The sequence below is a fragment of the Drosophila rhopaloa genome, unplaced genomic scaffold (assembly GCF_018152115.1).
Source record: "Drosophila rhopaloa isolate 14029-0021.01 unplaced genomic scaffold, ASM1815211v1 contig_3, whole genome shotgun sequence".
Taxonomy (NCBI): Eukaryota; Metazoa; Arthropoda; class Insecta; order Diptera; family Drosophilidae; genus Drosophila; species Drosophila rhopaloa.
Genome location: NW_025335123.1, coordinates 20,086,336 through 20,104,912, shown reverse-complemented (window position 1 = coordinate 20,104,912; position 18,577 = coordinate 20,086,336). Strand labels below are relative to the sequence as shown.

Sequence of the window (18,577 nt, the reverse complement as noted above, 5' to 3'; positions counted from 1 at the left end):
TTCTAAATTTAACCCGTACTTTATACTTTGATCTGGCACTGATCTATGTAAACAATAATCCCCTTGGAGGCTTATGTCACTGAGAGCAATTGCAGCGATTGTTATTCAATATTCTGGATTGCGTATTCCATTTGAATTTACAACACTTCTTAATCGATACGCCCCATGTAATTCCCGTTGTAAACAAAATATTTTTACACTTGCCGGCGTGAAGTGGGCGTGGCAGATGACGTTGGGCCCTGCCAAACGAAAATAGCAAAAACATACATATATGTTTTGATTCGCAATGCAAGTGGATTTTTGAACCGGAATCGATTTTCAGAATCAAAGTTCGATGCTTATCGGGAATCGCGGTCATTAGCTGCAGATTCTACACGGAAGTTGTGCTTAGTGAGTCACAATAAAGTCTTCTTAATATATATTTTATAAATAGTTACAATATTATGGAGTTATTCTAATGATTTTATATATCTTTCAAGGGTATTTGGTTGGGTTTTCCAGAAAGGGGATGACTGCAGCAGACGAAGAAAGTCGTAAACAAAAACAAGAATAAAGCAGAATACAGACTACAGACTTTAAGATGTGATAACGCTTTTGAAAGGCCGCCTCTTGACGTCAATGGGCAATATTCGAGATCCTGGTGGAATGTCGAGCGATCGAAAACCCGTAAACACCTTCTCCGGACTTTGAACGCCTCGAAAGCGAAACGGGATTCTGCGATAACGCTTGCCAATGGGAATACATTCAATTGTATACTAGCCACCAGACATTGACACCACCTGAGGGGCAGGGGTGCCGCGAGTGCCCGTCGATTGACACAGTTCTTGAAGAATTTCATTAGGCCCCCTATACACAGGAAAATAATCGCAATAATACGCAAGGTTATCGTAAAAATTCTGATATTTTTGGCCGAAAAATAGTTGAAAATCACATTTTTCGTATTTCACATTTTTTATAAGTGGGTAAGTAGTCATCATTTTTCTCGAAAATGTTACAAAAAAATCTGTGAATGCCACTCGATTGGAAATTTTGTAACGATTTCAACGAGGTATGGCATTCCATTATTGGGCTATTACTTGCGTTGTTATGGTGAAAAAACGGATATTTTTGGGCGAAAAATGGCTGAAGATCACATTTCTCGCTTTTCACATTTTTCATAAGGGTATAGCTCATGAGTTTTCTCGAAAATTTTACAAAAAAAACTGTGAATGCCACTCGATTGGAAATTTTGTAACGAATTTAACGAGGTATGCCATTCTATTATTAGGCTTTTATTTGCATTGTTATCGTAAAATATACTGCTATTTTTGAGTAAAAAATGGTTGAAAATCACAGTTTTCACATTTCACTAAGTTATTTTATTGGTTAAACAATAACTAATTTATTAAATTTGACGATTGCTGTAAAAAAAAAGTAATTTCCTTCCGCACGGATTTCCTTAAATTCAGTAAATTCTGTAAGGAAAACTTAAACGAATGTATTTCTTTCTGTGCAGAATGGGTTGCGGGAAACATTTGCTGATAGCCCAAGGGGGGTCTCAGCCTCTATTTCTGACCCTACATGGATCCATCTTTCTGCCGCCCCTTTTTCCCAGAAAGATTGCTCAGCGAACGCCTCCATGGCGGTCACTTTGTTGTTGTCGACAGAGTTGTTTTCTTATCAAGAAGGTGCATCCAACAAAGAGCAACCCCGCCAGCTGGTGTACTTTGCATCTACACTGCGAGAAACGGTCGGATTCAGCTTATCAGCTCAGGGTCTTTTTCTCTCTTTTCCACATTCTCTGCCGCAAGTCGCGTGCCGAAGTTAAGTGATCAGTGGTGACTATATAAAGCTGAAATCTGACAATCATTACAAAAAAAGCTAAATATAGTATTTTCCGTGCTTTAACAATTATTGAATGTTGAAAAACGATAGAATTTTCAATACAAAGAAAACATTATTTTTAAAGATTGATATTGTATTGATTATTTTTGTACAATATTATTATTAGCAATATTAAATGAAACTTTATGGTGTGATTGAATATTATAGGATGATGATTAACAACTAATAACTAGAATTTCAACAAATCACTTTACAAGGGTTATAAATTCACATGTATATTTAGTTTTAGGGCTTTAAAGCTGTTTATAAATTTAAAATATTTTGATATTACAATATTGGAAATTAAACTTTGATTTTATTTCTTACTTATGGGCCATTATTAATTTGATTTCCAAGACATTTTTAAGTGGATTCGTCTTTTTTCAACCACCATTTATACTTGACCTTTGAAAGGTAGCCTTATTGTATTATTATAGCAATCATATGTCGGAAAATCGTCGGAACAGTCAGCACTATCGGCCCAACGTCATCGGTCGGTGGCTTCGGCTGCAGCTTCGGATGCAGCTTTCCGCCTCGTTTTCGGTTTCGATTTCGATTTCTCGCCGTCCGTCTTCGCATAAAAATTGCGTGGGGCGCAGCTGATCCGCTCAGTGTTCAAACGGTTCCCAAGCGACTCAGATCGGCGGAGATATAGCTGGCACATATAGCAGAGTCCGAGTCGAGTGTGAATCAGAGATAGTCGAAAACCCGAGGGCCACAAGAAACTAACGGCCCACTCGAGACGAGAGACAGTCGATAAGATTAACGTCAAACTTAATTAAAAAAAACTAACGAAAAGCCAGGCCACAACAAACGATCCATCGATCGATCGATCGCATCGTAACTCGAATATATAAGTCTTAGCCTTAGATAATATAGAACAGCCAACTCGAGTGGCACACGTTCAAGTGATTCGTGATTGTGGCTAAGCCCTGGGAAAAGTGTGTGATTTGAGTTGGAAATCTGTAACAATATCCAAGGGATCCAAGGATCTGAATCCTGACAAAGATGTACGTGGCCAACACCGGCGGCCTGATGCTGCAGACCATGTTGTATTTGGCCAATCAAACCAGTCGAGCGGCCGTCAACACCCTGGTTGATCTGCCACCAGCCCCCAAAAGTGGTAAGTAATCCGACCCGCGGTCCCACTTTTGACCACCAAATTGCACCACCACCCAAAGTAACTAGAACATGTTCATCGAAAGTGGCCCAAAAGTATCGCAGATCTGAGCCACAGTGGTGGGAGAAATAAGAGAAGCCAAGAGATTTAAATTATTTATTTGATTTATACAGTTTCCGAAAAAAAGGTTATAAACTTATCTGAGAGAAATTTAAATTAAATAGAATTTATCTGATTTTGGTTTTAAAAATACTAATTTTAATTCCAGTTCTACAAATAAGGCCCATAACTTCTTTTCTCTAAGATTAATTTATGAAGCTAAACACGTTCGTTTTATTGCCCATAAGTATTGAATTAGGCCTGTAGATTTCGAAATATCCGTTGTTCAGAGAACCAACTAATTTGAGCTATTATTTTGGCCGCAGGTGTGCGTTTGGGCCCAGTTAGGGGCCACCAATTTGGGGTTTCCTCCGCCTTAAGTGGTTTCTTGTCGGTTGTATGTCGAACAAACAGTCGTTGGCTCTTTAGCGGCTCAACACCCAAAGATGCTGAGTGGTAATCGGTGCGGCAATTGGGGAAAGCTCTTCCACGAAACCCGTGGCGATCACGATCACCTGCGGAATGGAAACACAGGTGGTGGCTCGATTTGGTTTGGAAATCAGGGTCCCATAGGCTAATGACGTGACTCGTCCGGTAAATGTATATATAGTGGCTATCTAATCGAAAACTTCCGATACAAAACGGAAAACTAAAGAAGACCGCGATAAAGAAGAGACGACAATGGCCGGTCATCCATGCACCAGTGGCCAAACCGATATCCATTTCCGATCACGGCTCGTTGAAACATTTAATGGATCACAGCTGTCTTCAAGGAAGATTTAAATTGGGCCCTCTAAGAATTGCAATGTCGTCTTGAAAATTATTAAAAGATTTACACGGTTCGTTAAGCTTTTTGCCAGACCAAAGCAATTCTAATTGAGATCGTCCAATTGTTACTAGCCCAGTAAAACGGTAGCGTTAAGAAGACTTATTAAAAACTACAAATATATTTTTGCTTAAATATATTTAATGCTTATTTTAAAAAGTAACTTTAAAATATGTTAATAAAATTTTAAAAGCTAAACAGACACAAAATGTATAATTTAAAAATGATTTAACTGTGACTGAGTCAACTTATTTTAGGTTTTGGAAACTACATTAGTACATTAGTACAATTGACACCAAATTAAGCCATTGTTTATAACGAACACGAATTATTGCTGATAACTATCAGTAAGATTTTGTTAGATTTATGGTTCTATAACTTTTTTTTACAGTTTCTTGGGTGATTATCCCACTGATTAAAAAAGTTATTATAGATGTTAGTCCAGATTATTTGTAAGATTTCAATTTAAGCGCTTTTCCCTGGCAATCGAATGAACCGGCACTATTCAGACCTAGTGATAGTTGGGCATTTCTCGGGAGATTCCAGCATGCTTATCTGGGTTCAGGTGTTCAGCGTGGCGCTGATTTATAGACCAAATACCCAACTAATAATCCTCCGATTGTTTTCCTTTTCCCGTCAGACATCAACGAGGTGAAGTGCTTTGGCGTGTACGGCTGTTTTCCGATTAATGGGCCATGGAACACGGTGACACGGTCGATTAATGTGCATCCGCAGAAACCCTCGGAGATCGAGCCGCATTTCACGTTGTACTTGCGAAAGGCCATGGATCAGCCCAAGTACCTGGACCTCAATGATCCGGATGGTGTCCAGGGCATGGGCATAAATCCCAAGGGCAAGATCTTCCTGCTGGTCCATGGCTACCTGGAATCCGGCGAGATTCCCTGGATGTGGGACATGGCGAAGGCTCTGCTGGCCCACGAGCCGGAGGGTCGGGCAGCCGTGGTTCTCATCGATTGGGGCGGCGGTGCGAGTCCTCCGTATGTCCAGGCGGTGGCCAACATCCGGCTGGTGGGCGCCATCACCGCCCATGTGGTGCACATGCTGTACGAGGAGCTGCGTCTCCCCAATCTGGACAATGTCCACATAATTGGCCACTCGCTGGGCGCCCATCTTTCGGGCTATACGGGATATCATCTGCAACACGACTTTGGCCTGAAGCCGGCCAGGATTACGGGTCTGGATCCGGCTGCTCCACTTTTCACGGACACCGATCCCATCGTTCGACTGGATAAGACCGATGCCCACTTTGTGGACATTGTGCACACGGATGCCAATCCCTTGATGAAAGGTGGACTGGGCATCAATATGCGACTGGGTCACGTGGACTTCTTCCCCAACGGAGGATTCGATAATCCCGGCTGCAACAAGAAGTTCCAGGATGTGGCGAAGAAGAAGACGCTGTTTCTGACCGTGCAGGAGTTCCTCGGCTGCAATCACATCCGCAGTCAGCAGTATTTCACGGAGAGCATCGGTTCGCAGTGCCCTTTCCTCGGAATAACCTGCGATTCTTTCGAGGTGAGTAACTTAGACATAGAATTTACATTTTACTTTGGTTTGATATATATCAAAGATCTTAAAGGTGTTCACAATTATAAATTAATTCGAAATTTATGTTTTTTTTTAAATTAATCAATGTTATTTCCCCCTTTTCAGAGCTTCAAGGACACGAAGTGCACCAGCTGCGAGGAGCCGGGCCACACCTGTCTGCGGATGGGCTATCACAGCCAGGAGGATTACCAGGAGCAGGTGGATATGGGCCAGGTGCAGCAGGGCGACTCACCAGGTGTCTTTTACCTGTGGACAGGCGATAGCAAGCCCTTCTGTCGGCTGCACTACAGGATTACGGTGCGAGTTTCCGGACATGATGAGAGTACACTCCATGGCGGTGAGGTGGGCATCCTGTCCGTTCAGCTGCACGATGCTCTGCACAAGAGAGCCACCACGGAGATGATGAAATTCTCTCCGAAGGCCATGTACTTTGAGCCGGGCTACGAATACAAAGCACTGGTGGCCGGAAAAAATCTCCGGCAACCGGAATACGCCACCGTAAATTGGGAATATCCCACGAACATACTGAATCCACTCACCTGGCGCATCCTATCGGCGCCGCGAATTTACCTCGAGTACATCCTCATTGAGGCGATGGAGTCCAACGAGCTCTATCTGAAATTGTGTCCACAGCACGAGGGAGCCATTCTCACGGGCGCCGAAAATGTCCTGCGCTCCAGCTATTGCAAGGAATAATAATCATCTGTTAAATTAACAACCTGATTTGGTAGCTTATTGGTTAATTGATTTTGTAATTGATTTAAGAAGCCCATTGATTTAGACGATCGCTTATTGGCCAAGGTAAAATTGCATTATCTTAATTAATTTTCTAATTAATTAATGTTTTTTTCCTTGGCTGATTAACAATCTAGTTAAATATGGATTAACCTTAATCATTTCATTTAATTAATTAATTTTCTACTGAATTTTGAATTGTATGTAAACTATATCATTAATTAATTAGCTAATTAATTTTATGTTCGACTTATATAGTTTATTGATTAATTAGCTAATTAATTAAGAATATAGTTATTACTTCCTTGGCAGAACTGCTTCATGTAGAGAATCGAGTCAAGCAGTGCAGGTTCGCGCCTCCGCTTAGATGAGTACCCAATATAACCGTTGGTGCGTGTCTGCAAAATGAGAACAGATCTAAAAGTGTTCCTACTTGGATTTTTATAGCAACTGCCCAAGAAAGAACAGTTTGTATTTTATTATAGTATTTTAATAGTTCGCAAAAGAAACAATCATCAAACCGTTATTTATTTTATAAAATATTTTTTTGTCATTTTTTTTTGAGCATATAAAATGTATTTGTAGTTATAGTACATTGATGTAGCCTAATTTAATGTAAATAAAAACGAAAACTTTGAAAAGAAAACTAAGTTATTAGAATTTTAAATAATAACTTTTTAACTATAGGTTTTATTCAATCTTATTATCGGTGAATAGAATATTTTAAGATGTACATATTTGTTATTCAAATGACTCCCATTTCTTGCACCGAAAGTTCGATTTAAAAGGAACTCGAGGTTAGATAATTGCGATAAAAACCTTTGGTGACACAACAAGTCCCCAGATTTGGATCTGCCTGCCTATAACTCAAATCAGCTGTGGATTCTAATGAATTATAAACACAAACACGAAACACTGGAGACGGGGGACCGAAATTCCATGACATGGATCCCCAGTCTGTTGTTGATGTTAATATTTTAAATGCTTATCGGGGCAAATGTATCTATCGCATGCATGTGTATCTTTTACATATAATTGATATTATCTGCATTGATTCGACTCGTTTTCAACCTCGTTCGCCGTCTCGATTTCGGTTTCTGTTTCGGTTTTCGGTATTCTGTCTCTGTTTCAGTTTCAGTTGAAGTTTCTGTTTCTGCGGCTGGGTCTTTGTTTTATGATCGAACATTTGGACATTCCAATGCTTTCCGGGCAGCCCCAAAGCCTCAGACACTACACAGAAATAAATGTAATGATTTTGACATATTAAATAGAACCCAAAACAAAGTATAATGTTTAAAGATGACCCCCAAAATGTATTACTATTAAACAACTAACGTAAAGCACCAATTTAAGTTGTGTTTTTGGTAAGTAACTGCACTCTTCTTTTGTATTTATTTCATATAATATTTTATTGGAAATTTAAATTGTTTCTTTCAATTTAAAACAGAATTTAATGCACACCCAGAAAATAATAAATATTAATACCTTAGGTACTTTGGCTTTTGAATGTTGTTAAAAACAATTCTCCAGTTCTTAAATATATTTTAAAGGAATATGAGTGTATGAAATAAAGTCTTTAATAATCTTTTTTTCAGTGTTTTTCGGTTCCAGTCTCAACCTCAAAATGAACCTGGCCCATAAATATGTTGACAGAGACAGAGATAGACAGAGAGAGAGAGAAAGAGGGAGACAGTTGATGATCATGTTGACAATGTTTCGCTGGAGTTCATTTCATTCGTTTCTGAGAACTGAAATTGTTTGAAAACCTTTTCATGTTTTGACTTTCGTTGCTCCACCTGTGTCCCCCGCCTCCCAAATGTGTGCCCACTTATTCCCATGATATGCATTCATTAATAATGTTAATCGATTTGGGATAACTCCTCGATCTCGGCCACCGAATGTCCCCGAATGTCATGGGAAATACGGCAAAGCAAATGGCCAAGTGCCTCCCCTTTCGGTTGTTAAATGCAGCTGCAATCCGTTAGCCATCCGCCTCTTAATTAGTTCACCTTGGCCTCCACTTCCTTCTAAATTCCTACTCCTTTTCCATATTTCGTTTTATGATTTTCCTCACATTTTCCCCTGACTTGTGGCATAAATCAGACGAGTGCGCCGGCTGAGGGACATCAAATGGGGCTCGGGCTCAAATCAAAATGTCATAATTCCAGCGGGGCAACATCAGCGACAATACGTCAACATCCCCTCCCTCGATTTTCCACCAGATTCTTCACCCCTTCCATCGACCATATAGATCCACCCACCCACTCTGTCATTTCGCCGTTTAATTAGTCGGACGCGCCGGCGTCGCAAACAAATCACATAATTATGATTGAGCGCAGGCAGCGCCAACTCTTTTTTATTTTAGTGGGGAAAAGGGGGAAAAAGGGGAAAAATCCCCCTGAGTTTTCCCCCGCTGCGGCGCATTTTGGGGTTTCCTTTATGGGCCGTCAGAGTCGCGTGCATAAATATAAATCAGGGCCGGCTCACAGCTGCCGTAATTGAATGCAAATGTCCATCCAAAAATACGATGGCTCTAAAGTGTTCCCCCCCGTCAGATATATCTTCTATATATTTTCAATATAGTGCTGCGAGGCGACAATCTGCTCTAAATTATCACGTGTAGGTGCTGCCGTCGGTTTTTTTTTTCTCCTCACTCCTCAAGTAACTTTCCCCGCTTTTCCTGCGCTCCATTGTCTCCGTTGGCGATGCGTGGAAAACTAATTTCCCACTCCCGTTGGGATTTCGCCTCTCCATCCCGCTGGCATTTTCCGTGCACCATTCATCTTGTGCATTTTTCTGATATTCATAATTCGTGGCGTGTGCGCCGAGTTTTCCCCTCACATCCATCCACCCAATCCATCCAATCCATTTTCCAGCTCCGCAGGAGGATGCGGAGTCGTCTCCTTTTGTCAGCTTGGTAAATTGCACCACGTGTTTTTGATAATGACGACATAATTACGCCACAAGATGAAAAATAAAATATAAATAGTCTAGAGCATCTGCAAATGAAACGATTAGGTAATTATTAACAATGTGAAAATAAGTAAAGTAGTAAAATAAATATTAAATTTTGTAACTTTAGATAAGTACATATGAACATTATCTCAAAGACATCTAGAGATATTTAAGTCAGAATTAGTTTTTAAATGTAATATATTTTAGCGATAATTAAGAGCATTTGAGATATTGGACGAGGATATCATATATAATTTGTAAAACGGCAACAAAAGCTGTCGTTATATTCAAATTCCGTTGTCGTTTTCCTTTACTCCCTTAATATTTACTTTGTCAACCCTCGCCGAAAGATCTAAACAAATGAAATGTCAAAATGCAAACAACAAACAATAAACAAAAACAAAGGCGAAAGGGATAATGGATAATGGGGGAGGCGAAGGAGAAACCGCCCGCGGTCACTTAGAGCACTAATTTAAATATCATTAGTGAACAATTAAAACAAAGAAATGCCATTCGAAGCCATGCGACAAAGCCAGAAAACGGAAAACAGAAACAGAAAACAGAAGCCGCCAGCAAAGGACTAAAAAGCAAGGACTAAGAACCAGGACAATGCGACGCCATCGCCATCGCAATCGCAAGTCTCCTGTCACCGCCCACGAATCGCCTGGGGGCGTGGCAGGATTCGGCGGAAGGATTCGGAGTCAGGAGCTACAAAAACTGGAGGGAGGGTGCGCATAAATGTCAACAAGAAAAGCCCGAAACATGGAAGTCTGCTCGCCAGCAAACGAACTTTAAATATCCTGCAGTATTTGGAGTTGTTTATTAAAAAATATTAATTATATCATTAGACTTTTATAAATTAATATTAATTAACTATTAAAAGATAAATAATTTACTTTCTTACCTCCCTATAACAACATTTGTTATAGAATTCTAATTATATTATACTGCTACTTATTTTCAACAAAAATATTAAATATAACTTTCATAGTGTTTGTAATATTATTTCTATAAAAAGCCAAGATTAAGTAACAGAAAAGTTAAGTTAATTGAATCCTGAAAAAGCCTCCTATTTATAATAAACCCAAAATTCGCAGGGTATTTGTGTGGAAGCCAAAATCAAAGGGCGACAGGCGACAATATTTTTTGTGGCTTTGCCAAAGTTGTGACAGCCCGGCCAAATGAAAAGGTTTCTTTGGGTTGGAATAGGTATTGGAACTGGGATGATGATTACTCGGCATGAGAATGGGTATGTGAATGGGCAGGTGTTGCGTCATGGATCCTGGTACTCTAACTGGTCCCCCCATTTAAAAGCATTTCAAATACCATTTGTCAGCGGGAGAAATGGGAATCGTGCCTTATCGATGCGGGGCTACTGGCAGACGGTCCTGGTTTCAGGTCCTTCTGCTTTTTCGAAACCCAACCCCTCCCATTTGGGAAAAAAAAGGCAGCCACGTGTCCTTCTGCTGGCGGCCAAGTGCGCATCCTGGATGAGGATTCCCATACGGATGCGGATTCGCATTTGGACTCGGTCACCTGATGATGCTTTTCCCAGGACCAAAGGGAAAGCCACCCACCCGAGGGCTGGCACAGGGGTTACTGGTGGTGATGGAGGGCCGCGTAACATGATCCCTGCGTGCCTCGGCATAATTTGTTATTTGGGCCAACGCATTATAGTCCACATCCTTGTGCTGACGCTGATTATTTCCCGTACCGCCGCCGAACTCCCCATTCGAAGACACCTTCTTTTGTCGACGCGACGCGATGCGATGCGACCGTCGAAGAAAATATCGATTACATTCGCTGAAAGTTTTTCGTTCCGCCAAAACAAAAACAAAAAATGAAAATGCAAACAAAATAAATAAATAAAAGGTGGAGACAAAAGAACCGCAGAACAAAGCAGCCAAACCACTCGGTTTTGGGTCCCAGCCCCCGCCAGAAAATAACCATAAATAAGGGTAATAAAAGTGATGCTCAGTTGTCGCTGCAGCAGCTGCATCTTCCCAGCTTCAGCTTCAGTTTCATCTTCAGCTTCAGATCCCGATTCCGATCCCGATCCAGATCCAGATACGTCGCCAATTGCGAATAAATATCCGGCACTGCCAATAATCATAACATTAACTCACCCGGTGGAAGGCCTAATGAGATCCGAGAACATCCTCTCGGGACTTTGGGACCTGTCATCCGACCTTCCAAGCCAAATCCTAAGATCTGAAAAAAAATATGGCATCTGTTTGTGAGCTCAATTTAAGTATATCAACTTGTTCCATAAGAAAACTTTTATATTTCTTAATAATTCATAAAATAAATAGCAATTTCTAATACTAGTTTTTTGAAAACAATTTAGCCGTTTTAAACGTTAAACATTTTACGGGTATTTAAACCATGGATGTAATATTTTGAAACCAAAATTGCAATTAATATTTTTAAAATCCTTTTTTTATACTATTTTTAAAATGAATGTTTCGAAAATGTAACTCTTGTTAACCCACACATAATGACAGTTTTGTTGAGCCCCTCTTTAAAAATAAACCAAACGAGCTGCTGCCTTTGGCTATTCTTGAATTTATTCAAGCATTTCTTTTCACTTAAACAATCTAGGATTATGTTGTACTTAAAACAAACTGTGGATAATCGTGGTAAATGTATATAGGTGCAAATGTATATAGGTATTCAAAAACAATGTAAAGTTGGACTTGGAACGCTCAATGGAATCTCTCGCTCTATCTTTGTTTCTCATATTTTTGCTTTGATCTAGGATCTGCGAACTGTGAAACAATCGTATACGTTGAGTGGCCCGTGTAAAAGGAGCCGCCTGGCCAAATGCTCTTTTTTTGTTTGATTTTTTTTTTATTCCATCCGGGATCTGGAAGTTGGCGAATCCATTGTTCGATGGGCAAACAAAGGATGGGTCGTGAGCGTCGAGGGGCGAGTTATTAAAAACAATATTCGAGGCTTAGCCGGAACGCCTGGATGGGCAGATATATATCTCAAATCGAGTCGAGTTGAGTCGGAGTCGGAGTCGAGTCGAAATGGGGAGTGGACTTATCTCGCATCTCCGCATTAACACTTTCGCACACGCACACGCACACACACGGTCTCGGTCACGCAGACAAACACAGGCACACGGACATGGCACAAAATGGCCGCTAAGGAGCCACATATATATATATAGTCGTATATATATCTTCCATCTCCGGCAGACTTGGCACCCCACACACCACACACTCCCCCACATTTGGTGGGTCGATATCTGGATGACTGCGAAAACACTGGGAAATACATTACTAGGGGAAGTTTTCTGCTGCGAATTTCGATATTAATCTAGTTCAAATCCTTTCTTTTACTGAGGAAAACTTTCTCCCAATTACATTTTACACTGTTGTTTGTCTAACATTGAAAATGGAAAGAAAAGTTAATATATTATTCTCAAAAGTATAAAAGTTGCATATAGAAAAACGTGTGTTAATTTGGATAGAAAAATAAGGGCCCACATCAACTGGATTTAAATTAAATTTTATAAATATAATAATAGATGAAAATAATATTCAAAAGTAATATTTTCAGGAAGAAAAAAATCAAAGTAATAATAAATGAAGTTAAAATGCCACACTAAAGGAAAGATAGATTAAAATGGTTTTATACAATGACACAACAGCGTTCCTTTAACTGCATAAGAGATTAAAATCGATTTAAGATACAAGATATCCCAAGAACTTCGCAAAAATGTCTACAAAATCGACCCACCTCAACCCCCTAGCCACGCCCCCTTACAACTTCTCAAAGGCGTTGGCATTTGTGAGCAGTTCGCGGGTCAATCGCCACACCTGCTTGGCGGCCTGCTCCAAAGCACTGGGGGATTTGCCCTTGAACATGTCCAATCCCGGAAGGAAGTAGTGGGGACATCGGCGGTACTGCAGACAGGATATCAGCTGCAGGAAGATCCCGTTGATGCGGTCCGCAATGCAACTCTCGTCCCACTCGAAGTCCCGCGGATGTTTCTCGCACTCGTAGAGCAGCAGGTTCTTCAGGTGGTACGCACTGATGGGATTACCTGGTAGCTCCATGTGCCTGTCCCTCAGCGTCTTCAGCATGCTCAAACAACGCCGGCGGCAGCCACCTGGAAAAGTAAATTAGATATTAATACCACCACAGACTAACCTTAGATTTTGAGAGTTGAAAACCCCTATTCAGTTATTATTACCAAATTCTTTAAAATTTATTTAGAGATTAAAAAATTACAAAATTCATGATTTAAATTTAAATTTAAATTGATAATTCTTTGAGTGATTTAATTACCTTGCAGGAGGCGATTTTCGGCCTCGAAAAAGCTGAGGACCCAGGCATCGCCCTCCATGCTGGCCGCATTATTGTTCTTGTTCTGCATGACGACGCTCTCCTTGGACAGAAGATCGAACCCCTCCGTCTTAACCTCCGCCACGATATTGGGATGTGGCCACGGAAGATGGGGCACCGGCCAGTGGGCCGCCGATCTCGGCCAGATGCCGGAGCACTTGAAGGCCGGCGTGATCTGGACCAGGAATCGCTCACGAACGCGCAACTTCACCTCGCTGGTGTCGCCCACCATTTTGACCATGTCGCGGTAGACACTCTTATCGCAGGCCTGGGCCACCAGCGTTTGGAAACGGGCTCGGATCTTCCGGGAGGACAAATACCCACTGGCCGTGATGAACTCCACCCACAGGGACATGGACCTCTTCCTGCCATCGCTTAGCTTCAATACAGCACATCCTGGCAGAGTGCCATCGTCCACAAAGTTGAAGACGCCCATTTGATTCAGATAGAGGACTATCTCGAATTCGTTTGGGGATACGACCTCCACGCCCTCGAACCTGTAAAACGAAGACACATTTATTATTATATATCATATCCTATAATATATCATTGAACATAAAATAAAATACTGATACAATACTGATCGATTCAAACTAATCCAATAAAGGGTTTATTAATAAATATTTAATGGCATTCAACATATTTTTATAAAAAAATTGTAAGGCAGTTTTGATCTAATTTAGCCAAGATACGATGCACAGCCAAAAGAATGTGCAGCAAAATATCTAAACTATCAATTTCAGATTGATATGGAAAAATTGATTTTTTGAAAATATTTTAGCATTTTTCATAACATCATAATTTTTGCGAAAATCGGCAAAAAAAAATTTTTTAGCTGAGAACATCAAACAATTGGAAATTTTCGAACGAATTCAACGAGGTATGACATTCCAACTTTCGACCACTATTTCACAGGGTTTTGATTAAAAACCCAAAAATGAAGCTGATTTTTTCCGGACATGATGACATTTCAAAAAGCTCGAGTTTATTTTTTCGGGAGCTGGGTCTTTAAAGTTTTTTATTCTAACTTCGCCAAAACAAAACGCACTTCCATTGTTTAAATATTTATATATATCTAACTGATCAATCCAATCTAATAAGTGGCGATTGCACCTCGGGCAAAGTGGAGAACCCCGATGGGCATGACTTGACAGGTAACTGACAATGACGCTGCACTTTGGTAGTAATGATCCCAATGGAGTGGTGAGGATTGCAGTGGAGTGGAGTGGATTTAGTGGAGCGAGCAGGAGCCGCGATGACAGTCATCCGGGCACTGGAATTACGCAGATACTTTGCTGAAGGCTCTGTGGTTTGGGTCACTTAACAGATCTGATCGATTGAGTACTACCCGTTTTGTTACCTAACTCATTTTCAGTTTATTAAAAACAAATTAAAACATATTTACTATTATCTGCAAGCATTGAAATAATTTTGAAGTCGATAGAAATTTGTTGATTTGATAAAACTAATCGAGATCAGAAGATCTTTTGACGTTTAAAATGGTCTTTTAAAAAACAACTCAGAAATTTTAATCTTACTTAGCTTTTGATTTTGAATGAGGGTTTATTGAGACTTTTTAATTATCCTTTGAGTCTTGGTCATTTTGTATCATTCATTTAACTAAATGTGCATATTTTAATGTTTAAATTGCTCAAACTGTACGTAAATTAACTTGTAATAAATCTGTTTAACCCTAAAAGATAAAACTCAAAGAGGCTGGAGTTAAGACACTAATAAAAATATGAAAGATTTTAAAAGCATTGTTTTACAATTAGGTTGAATTTTTACTATTATTACCTGCCATTGCACTCGACGAGGCTGGAGATGAAGCGCGGCTCCTGCAGCTCCACCTCCTTGAGGATGTCCTGGACGATCTTGCAGATCTCGCGGATGGCGGTGGCCGTCTTGAACATCCTGGCCTGGACCCTCTCCGCGCAGAATCGGTTCATCTGGTAGACCATGCGCGTCTGGGCGGCCATCATGTCCGGCGGCACTAGCATGGTATTGTCCTTATCTCACTTTTCCGCGCCGAATGCCAGTATCTGCATCTATATCCGCACCAGTATCTGTATCTATATCTATATCTGCACCCTTTGACCAGCCGGTTGTACCTTTTTCCCGGCGACACTTGGTCTGGCGGCCAACTTGAAAGCCAGCGGCGGCCAGCCAATTATGCGAAATTCGGGAGCGGGTCTCTTCTTTAAGCCGGGACAGTAACAGAAACAGAAACAGAACAAAGGAACAATTCAATTGTGAGTTACGGTGACAGCAGAGCAACAATGGGCACAAGTGGAGCACGACGACAACAACCGAGGTGTACGAGTATGTATATCTGGATTTTGGCTTTTGGCTTTTGGCTTTAGGCTCTGGGCTCTTGGATTTTCGATTTTCGATTTTCGTGGCTGCAGTGACTGCAGTGGCCCGCAGATACAGTATCTGCATTGGCAAATCGCAGGCCGAATGATGATGCGTTGTGCTAAAAGGCGATACCCCCAGATAGCGATGTCGATTTCGAGTACGAGTACGAGTACGAAAAGAGGAGACCGACACCGAGTCCGAGTTCGAGTCCGCCAGACGATACCGATACTCCAGTCGCTCGCTGGCGTTGTAAATCTCGCGGATATTTACAGCTTCGGCAGATAAAAAGCGCTGAAAGTGCAGTTTTGCCCGGCTGCACGAGAGTATCTCCAGTATCTCAGTATCTAACGAATCCGCCATCTCGTCTCGGTGCCCATGAATGGGATCCAGATACAGGGGGAGTGGTGGTGGGAGGGGGGTTCACACAGCCAAAGATACAGATACATGTCGGGACTGTCACGTGACAGGCGTCTCTGTCTCGTGCCACGCATTCCGACGCTTAAAAAATCGATGAGATACTCTACACAGCGCCGCATATCTGCCGTATCTAACAGATACACCTGAAGAAAAATACATACAATCATTTCAAATAAATAGAAAACAGGTAAGTAAATTATACTGAGTCAAATAAGTTTGTCAGTGTAAATATAGACAAATATTTTTATGATTAGTCTTATTCGAAATTAAGGTATATTCTCTTGTAGTAATTTTTTATCTAATAAAACATGAAACACTGAAATATTTATAAAACTGAAAACAGAAAATAAAATTTATTTTCAATTTAAAATTTTAACAAAATTTATTTTAATGTAAATATAAGAAATATATTAAATACACTGTGCTTCTCTTTCAGAAGTAAAAATTCGTGAGGAAATGAAAAAACAAAGTCAATTTAATTGCTCAGATTTTGTTAGAATGAACAATTTAGGCGCAGTAAACATTTTTCATATACAATTTTCCTATTCTTTATTTTTAGCTGTAATTGCTGATTCAATATAAATATTTTTCCCAGTGCACGGAAAAAAAAACACAAAGAGATACGCTCTCTCTCGCGTTCCCATCTGTATGGGTGTATCTATGGGGTTGACTGGCTGTGTATCTGTGAGAGCGGTGCGATATGATTGGTCCGCTGTGGCCCCGCCCCTTTTTGTGGCCGTTACGCTGCGGCGCCCTCTTTGAAGTCGCTGCCTGTCGATGTGTGTATCTGTGTGTAAATTTAATTTGTTAAATACATTTCGGCCTGCCATCGCGTACAAGTTGTGTGCAATAATTTATCTGAAATGTGCACTCATTTAGCAAAGAGCAGCGAGCTGCGAGCAACGAGCAACCCTCGTCCATGTTCGCCGGCCGATATCTTTATATCTCGCGGATACACAGATACATTTACACTCATAAATATGTCGCGTGGATTAATGTGCCAGTTGGCAACTTCTGACAGCCCTCGCAGTTCCAAGCGAGCAACTTCCTCCGCGTTCAGTTTCCCCCAATATGTATACACATGCCCATGTCTTATGTACCGCATACTATACTATATGGTACTATATGGTAGCGCACTTGATGGACATGTGGCAACATCAAAGCGCCCGTCGCCTCCTCCAATTAGACAAATCCCAGACGCAGCCACTAATTCGAGTGGAGGCTAAACACAATCCGAACACAACTGCCGACGACCAACAACATTTTCGCCAAAGGAAATGGGAAAAAGGGGTCAAGCATCCCATGTTGACGGAAGTATCTGAAGATACATTATAGTGTCCACCAAAATACATTTGAAATCTCCTAGAAATTAGTGTAGCACCAAATGTGGATTACACTTTTGAACTTGCGTTTCAAAACTACAAAAAAAAAACTTTAAAAATAGCCTTTAATAAAATTGTTCCTTAACTGATACCGAATTTGCCACAAAATATTTATTTAAAATATGCGGAAATACATGCATTAAATCCTCTAAAAATATTATTCAAGATGCAGTAAACTAAAAGCTTTTTATACAGTAGTAAACTGAAATAAATTCGCAAATGAGCGATAAAACAGACGTTTATTGATTGTTAAAAAATACTGACAATAGAATATATTGCATTCAATCAAATCACATAAAGCTGACCATTTCCTGATTTCCCATGGTATTTACACATACTAATTTTTGGCCACTTATCTAGGCCCCACTGTATCTTTTGCTGGCTGTTAAGTCTTTTGTTCGGCTTTATTGACATCAATCAGTGGCAGTTTGAGCAGATCTAGCCGTATCTAAATAGTATTCAGCCCATTCCAATTTGTTGGGGACGTGAATCGAAGCTGTCAGCTGAATTTTAATGGAGCCCAAATGAATGGGATGGATTGCGATTGGATGGTTCGGGATGGCATTGGTTGGAAGTTCCCTGGACGGACGATGCCAGGTGCTCTGCTCCACGGCACTTGGCTGACTTTTGGCGCGCTGGATTTCCACGTAACCAGATAGTGGAGGTGGCAGTCGTACTCCTATCTAGATGGGCGCATATCTGCATAAATTGAAAACAAAAGGGGCCAAAAACAAGGAGAAGTACACATTTTTTTTCGTTTTCGTTTTTTTGTTTGTGGTTTCGGTTTGAAAATTTCAGACAGGATCGTCGCTTTCGGGGTCGCCGACCATCCAACCATCCAACCATCCATGTGCATATGTGCCTTGTGTGTTTTTCCCGTATTTTATATATCTCTTA

General features: G+C 40.7%; 2 protein-coding genes across 2 annotated transcripts; one reads left to right on the top strand and one right to left on the bottom strand.

The window, feature by feature from the left end:
* The first annotated feature begins 2,479 nt into the window (after positions 1–2,479).
* Positions 2,480–6,862, top strand: LOC108042785 (pancreatic lipase-related protein 2). Its single transcript, XM_017121236.1, has 3 exons — positions 2,480–2,986; positions 4,549–5,444; positions 5,583–6,862. The coding sequence occupies exons 1-3, from the start codon at positions 2,872–2,874 to the stop codon at positions 6,171–6,173; spliced, it is 1,602 nt and encodes a 533-aa protein (XP_016976725.1). The 5' UTR covers positions 2,480–2,871; the 3' UTR covers positions 6,174–6,862.
* Positions 6,863–11,737: 4,875 nt separating this feature from the next.
* LOC108042771 (protein mab-21-like) lies at positions 11,738–15,529 on the bottom strand. The gene is made up of 3 exons (XM_017121213.2): positions 15,321–15,529; positions 13,467–14,020; positions 11,738–13,287 (listed from the first exon to the last, which is right to left on the bottom strand). Exons 1-3 carry the CDS (start codon positions 15,521–15,523, stop codon positions 12,938–12,940), a joined length of 1,107 nt encoding a protein of 368 aa, XP_016976702.1. The 5' UTR covers positions 15,524–15,529; the 3' UTR covers positions 11,738–12,937.
* Between the last annotated feature and the right edge of the window lie 3,048 nt (positions 15,530–18,577).